This window comes from Maniola hyperantus, chromosome 10 (assembly GCF_902806685.2).
Source record: "Maniola hyperantus chromosome 10, iAphHyp1.2, whole genome shotgun sequence".
Lineage (NCBI taxonomy): Eukaryota > Metazoa > Arthropoda > Insecta > Lepidoptera > Nymphalidae > Maniola > Maniola hyperantus.
Genome location: NC_048545.1, coordinates 14,781,838 through 14,788,602, shown reverse-complemented (window position 1 = coordinate 14,788,602; position 6,765 = coordinate 14,781,838). Strand labels below are relative to the sequence as shown.

Sequence of the window (6,765 nt, the reverse complement as noted above, 5' to 3'; positions counted from 1 at the left end):
TATGAAGTTGAAATCTCGTTCTACAGGTCGGTGTACAATATTTTTATGACCATGAAAACGTAGCAGACAGGTCAGGTACCTACACTATCGCAATTTTAATTTAACATTCAAATGAGACATGAAAAGCACTTGGAAGCGGGTGACTTCTCTTAAAATTCGGTTTTGTTTAGTTCCGGTTTTACCATGTTGCTAGTGTAAGCAGACCCTAATTTAAATCAATCTCGTATTTATGTTCAAGTTGTTGACGTTTCTTAGTCGTGTCAAAATGTCAAATGTGAACGTCATTCACGTCTGTGGTCATCCGTCATTCACAGATGTGAAGTGGGCAGTGGCTTTTATGTGTGAAGTGGTGATAACTCAGTGATAACCTAAAAATAATAAAGAAATTGGAGAAAAAATTAAAATGGAGTTAAATGAAAGGATTCTAAAATACTTAGATGCATTTGATAAGGTGGACACTCTAAATCTAGCCGGTGACTTTAATGAAGATCACCAAAAAGTGGTGGGTGCTGTGAAAAGTTTGGAAGCACTTGACATGGTCATTTCGGAAGGTGTAAAAAGTACGAAATGGGAGTTAACTGATGAAGGGAAATTAGTTGCTGAGAAGGGCAGTCATGAAGCTGTGTTATATCGAAGCATTCCTGACTCTGGGATCTCACAGGCTGAAGTTATGAAGGTATAAACAACATATGTATTCCAACTTCTTACGACACTTTTTGTAGTTAAAACTCAAATAAGTTGATTTATAAATAAAATAGTTATTTAATTTTAAAATGTACCTTCTTAATTTAATTAACATCATCATTATCTTACACATTCTACAATCGACAATCAAAAACTGTACAACGTTACTTACCCAATTTGAATAAATGTTTAGAATTTTAAATTTTTAATAGTATCAAATTCTTTTCAGACTGTACCCAATGCAAAATTAGGGTTTAGCAAAGCCATGTCATTAGGATGGATAGCTATTGACAAATCCAGTGGGGCTCCGTTAGTCAAACGGAAAACAGAAACAATCACGGACACAGTGCAAGATCACCTTAACGAAATTACAAAGGGTATAGACACATTACCAGAGAAAGTGAGAAGTGATTACAAGAAACGAAAACTTCTACAAGAAATTACAGTGAAAAGTTTTGTGTTAACGAAAGGACCTCAATTTGCAACATCGATTAGGAAGCTAGAAACAGATCTGACAAGTGAAATGCTGCTGACAGGGGCTTGGAAGCAGCTGCAGTTCAAACAATATAACTTTGATGCACTAGGTAAAGTTTCACTTTTTTTTTCCTTTATGGGTTAGACCGCACTGTGAATGGGATGTCATTGAATAGGTCCTTCGAAACCGTAGTTAGGTATTCCTACTCCAGCTATACAGTGGACCCCAGTAATCCGACAAACACTTTGCAGGGCAGTGTCGGACTATCGAATTTGTCGGATTATAGAGTACTGCCTAAGACCCCCTATAGTCCGGAATTTTTTACAACAGAGTACCTTGTAATCCGACAAATTACAGATCCAATGATAAGATTCTATATGTTACATACATATATGTACTCTGAAGTACAAATCATACTTCATTATGTATTCAAACTATGCAATCAGAAACAAAATAATAACCTATGCGTCGAGCACAATAGTGGTGGTGCGTACAAGTTATAACTTATTCAATCATACATTAGCAAAGTTTGGCAAAAAAATATTCAATAATAAATAATAGACCATGTCGGATTACAGAGGGTGCCGGATTACCGGGGGGTCCACTGTAATAGTTTTTCCATTTTACCGTTTACTGTTTTCAAGGCTTAAATTTTTATTCTATTAACACAGGTCAACCTCCAGAATGTGGACACTTGCACCCACTCCTCAAAGTGCGGTCAGAGTTCCGTGAGATCTTCCTAGAGATGGGTTTCACGGAGATGCCCACAAACCAGTATGTGGAGAACTCGTTCTGGAACTTCGACGCTCTGTTCCAGCCGCAGCAGCACCCGGCGCGCGACGCCCACGATACCTTCTTTATATCCTCCCCTGCTGTATCCACTGACTTCCCTATGGATTATTTGGAAAGGGTTAAGAAGGTCCATAGTGAAGGAGGTTATGGGTCTCAGGTAAGTTTTATGATAAGTTGAGATAATGATATCATCATCTCAACTTATCACCACACACATAATTAATATACTATACTAAACTTATATACTAAATACATAATATATACTAAACTTACACATTTACCTTATTGGCCACCATGTTTTTTTTTTAATTTTAATTTAAAAAAAAATTTGATGTTGAATCAGTCATGACTTCACAAAGCTTACTGGTGTCAAAGGGCTACAACAGATATTATTGAAAGGTCTAGGAAGTGTAGAAGAAATCCGTGCTTAGTAGTGGGCCGGCCATGAGTTGAGAATTGAGATGGATGATGAAGTTTTGATTTAGTTTACAGTTACATTATTTGTCTGAATTTTTTTTCTGTTCGTAATAATTATTCATGTCGTTACAAAAGTGTATGACTGGTATCACAGGGCTACGGCTACTGCTGGAAGATCGAGGAAGCACAGAAGAACTTGCTGCGCACACACACGACGGCTGTGAGCGCGCGGATGCTGTACACACTCGCGCAGCAAGCCGAGTTCACACCACAGAAGTACTTCAGCATTGATAAGGTAAGGGAATTGTCTACGTCACAAGGCTATGACGTAGGCCTACGGCTACTGCTGGAAGATCGAGGAAGCACAGAAGAACTTGCTGCGCACACACACGACGGCTGTGAGCGCGCGGATGCTGTACACACTCGCGCAGCAAGCCGAGTTCACACCACAGAAGTACTTCAGCATTGATAAGGTAAGGGAATTGTCTACGTCACAAGGCTATGACGTAGGCCTACGGCTACTGCTGGAAGATCGAGGAAGCACAGAAGAACTTGCTGCGCACACACACGACGGCTGTGAGCGCGCGGATGCTGTACACACTCGCGCAGCAAGCCGAGTTCACACCACAGAAGTACTTCAGCATTGATAAGGTAAGGGAATTGTCTACGTCACAAGGCTATGACGTAGGCCTACGGCTACTGCTGGAAGATCGAGGAAGCACAGAAGAACTTGCTGCGCACACACACGACGGCTGTGAGCGCGCGGATGCTGTACACACTCGCGCAGCAAGCCGAGTTCACACCACAGAAGTACTTCAGCATTGATAAGGTAAGGGAATTGTCTACGTCACAAGGCTATGACGTAGGCCTACGGCTACTGCTGGAAGATCGAGGAAGCACAGAAGAACTTGCTGCGCACACACACGACGGCTGTGAGCGCGCGGATGCTGTACACACTCGCGCAGCAAGCCGAGTTCACACCACAGAAGTACTTCAGCATTGATAAGGTAAGGGAATTGTCTACGTCACAAGGCTATGACGTAGGCCTACGGCTACTGCTGGAAGATCGAGGAAGCACAGAAGAACTTGCTGCGCACACACACGACGGCTGTGAGCGCGCGGATGCTGTACACACTCGCGCAGCAAGCCGAGTTCACACCACAGAAGTACTTCAGCATTGATAAGGTAAGGGAATTGTCTACGTCACAAGGCTATGACGTAGGCCTACGGCTACTGCTGGAAGATCGAGGAAGCACAGAAGAACTTGCTGCGCACACACACGACGGCTGTGAGCGCGCGGATGCTGTACACACTCGCGCAGCAAGCCGAGTTCACACCACAGAAGTACTTCAGCATTGATAAGGTAAGGGAATTGTCTACGTCACAAGGCTATGACGTAGGCCTACGGCTACTGCTGGAAGATCGAGGAAGCACAGAAGAACTTGCTGCGCACACACACGACGGCTGTGAGCGCGCGGATGCTGTACACACTCGCGCAGCAAGCCGAGTTCACACCACAGAAGTACTTCAGTATTGATAAGGTAAGGGAATTGTCTACGTCACAAGGCTATGACGTAGGCCTACGGCTACTGCTGGAAGATCGAGGAAGCACAGAAGAACTTGCTGCGCACACACACGACGGCTGTGAGCGCGCGGATGCTGTACACACTCGCGCAGCAAGCCGAGTTCACACCACAGAAGTACTTCAGCATTGATAAGGTAAGGGAATTGTCTACGTCACAAGGCTATGACGTAGGCCTACGGCTACTGCTGGAAGATCGAGGAAGCACAGAAGAACTTGCTGCGCACACACACGACGGCTGTGAGCGCGCGGATGCTGTACACACTCGCGCAGCAAGCCGAGTTCACACCACAGAAGTACTTCAGCATTGATAAGGTAAGGGAATTGTCTACGTCACAAGGCTATGACGTAGGCCTACGGCTACTGCTGGAAGATCGAGGAAGCACAGAAGAACTTGCTGCGCACACACACGACGGCTGTGAGCGCGCGGATGCTGTACACACTCGCGCAGCAAGCCGAGTTCACACCACAGAAGTACTTCAGCATTGATAAGGTAAGGGAATTGTCTACGTCACAAGGCTATGACGTAGGCCTACGGCTACTGCTGGAAGATCGAGGAAGCACAGAAGAACTTGCTGCGCACACACACGACGGCTGTGAGCGCGCGGATGCTGTACACACTCGCGCAGCAAGCCGAGTTCACACCACAGAAGTACTTCAGCATTGATAAGGTAAGGGAATTGTCTACGTCACAAGGCTATGACGTAGGCCTACGGCTACTGCTGGAAGATCGAGGAAGCACAGAAGAACTTGCTGCGCACACACACGACGGCTGTGAGCGCGCGGATGCTGTACACACTCGCGCAGCAAGCCGAGTTCAAACCACAGAAGTACTTCAGCATTGATAAGGTAATTATAGTTCATTCAAACTTTTTGACAGTTAAACCACATTTAAATCACTTTATGGTCTATTCATTTAAAAGCCGTTAAACTTATATAGGTGGATCCACACCTGCGCACGCGCACAAACAAACGTGCAAACAACCCGCATCATAAGAACATAATGTGGTCGTGTTCACGAGTGGTTCAACCTTAGCGATGCCTCGCAGTTCGATAGTAAAATGGAAAGCGGGGTCGAATAATTCTTTAGCACACTCCGAAATATATTGTAGTGGGGGTCTGTCAACGCTGCTTAGGGACCCCAACTTCTATTGATTGTTTGAACTATGTGCCCCGTTCGTTGCCACTTCAACTTCCCAATCTTCATTACCAACCGATAGACGTCCACTGCTGGATATAGGTCTCTTGTAGGAACTTCAATACGCCGCCGCCTGAATCCTGGCCATGATGTATGAATGAATAAGGTCGCCGCTCCAGCTTAATACACCCGGCTGAGTTTGTAATGGGCTTTTCTCAGACCTGGGCGCGTTTGGAACCCTCGTAGCTTTAGTTTTAAGTACGTATTAATTTTATCACCGCTATATCATCTTACAAACTAAAATTCTGATCATCAGTAAGCGTAAAATTTTACCTATTCTGAACGAATAATTTGAGTTTGAGTTTGCACCTTGGGACCCCAATGTCTATCGGTTTTTCGAACGATGTGCCCTGCCCATTGCCACTTCAGCTTCGCCAACTTCCCAATATCTGTTCGCAATGTCGTGTATTTGCCCGTATTTTGTAGGTATTCCGCAACGAAACCTTGGACGCCACTCACCTGGCGGAGTTCCACCAGGTGGAGGGCGTGGTGGCGGGGCGCGGGCTGGGCCTGGCCGACCTCATCAGCATCCTCGACGCGTTCTTCGCGCGGCTCGGCTTCAAGCGCCTGCAGTTCAAACCGGCGTACAACCCTTACACTGAACCCAGTATGGAGATCTTCGCTTTCCATGAAGGTACATAGCCCAACAACTACAGCACCTACTACCACATTTGTATTACCCGTGCGCACAGTTGCCACGAGGTGAGGCTCGTCCTCGCAACCTAACCTAACCAGGTGCCATGTGGCACCACGCGCGAGGTGCCACATGGCACAACAACAACCCTATGCGGGCTGGTGTACTCTGCTCCCCCGTACGTACAGTAAAGCCCCAGTCTCGCGGTTAAGTTCAGGGACGACAAAGGTGTGTGAAGTCTACCAATCCGCATATGGCCAGCGTGGTAGACTAAGGTCAAAACCGTTTTCACTCTGAGAGGAGACCCGTACTCTGTAGTGAGCCGGCGATGAGTTGATCATAATGATGATGAGGATTCTATTGCAGGTCTCGGCAAATGGATCGAGATCGGCAACTCTGGGGTGTTCCGGCCGGAGATGCTGCTACCGATGGGTTTACCGGAAGACGTGTCGGTGATAGCATGGGGGCTCTCGCTGGAGAGGCCCACGATGATCAAGTACGGCCTGAACAACATCCGCGACCTCGTGGGGCCCAAGGTGGACCTGCAGATGGTGCAGGACAACCCCATATGTAGGCTTGATAAGTGATTGCTAATATATTGCATAAATTATTTTTGGTTTTTTATTCTATACATATAATGGGGAGGGTTCTGAGGAGTTGTTTGACCTCATTCCATCCTCCTTTTTCTACAACCGCACCGCGTGCCACCGCGCGTCGTCGTTAGAAGCACGCGGCGATAGCCTAGCGGTTAAAGCTTCAGTATCCATTTCCATGTTCAAATTGTACCTACTTATTATGAAAAATTGTAACAGTAATAATTGTCAAAACAAGGTTTTTAAATAAAACGAAATAGGTAATAAAATTAAATTGTTCAATTAATTTTATTGATAAATGACTGATATTTTTATATAATAAATGATCTTACCCACGGAACAGAAAAAACAGTGGAAGTGCTAAGTAGGCGTGGCACGCGTGCCAACATT

At 45.5% G+C, this 6,765-nt stretch overlaps 1 protein-coding gene across 1 annotated transcript; it reads left to right on the top strand.

Moving 5' to 3' along the window:
• The first annotated feature begins 299 nt into the window (after positions 1-299).
• alpha-PheRS (phenylalanine--tRNA ligase alpha subunit) lies at positions 300-6,392 on the top strand. Its single transcript, XM_034972858.2, has 6 exons — positions 300-676; positions 914-1,268; positions 1,831-2,108; positions 2,523-2,663; positions 5,575-5,782; positions 6,149-6,392. Exons 1-6 carry the CDS (start codon positions 404-406, stop codon positions 6,367-6,369), a joined length of 1,476 nt encoding a protein of 491 aa, XP_034828749.1. The 5' UTR covers positions 300-403; the 3' UTR covers positions 6,370-6,392.
• Positions 6,393-6,765: the final 373 nt, after the last annotated feature.

Excerpts from the sequence above, each read along its gene's own strand:
- alpha-PheRS (XM_034972858.2), top strand. The coding sequence starts at position 404 with ATGGAGTTAAATGAAAGGATTCTAAAATACTTAGATGCATTTGATAAG. Across the intron at positions 677-913 it reads CACAGGCTGAAGTTATGAAG|ACTGTACCCAATGCAAAATT; the intron begins GTATAAACAACA and ends AATTCTTTTCAG. Across the intron at positions 1,269-1,830 it reads ATATAACTTTGATGCACTAG|GTCAACCTCCAGAATGTGGA; the intron begins GTAAAGTTTCAC and ends CTATTAACACAG.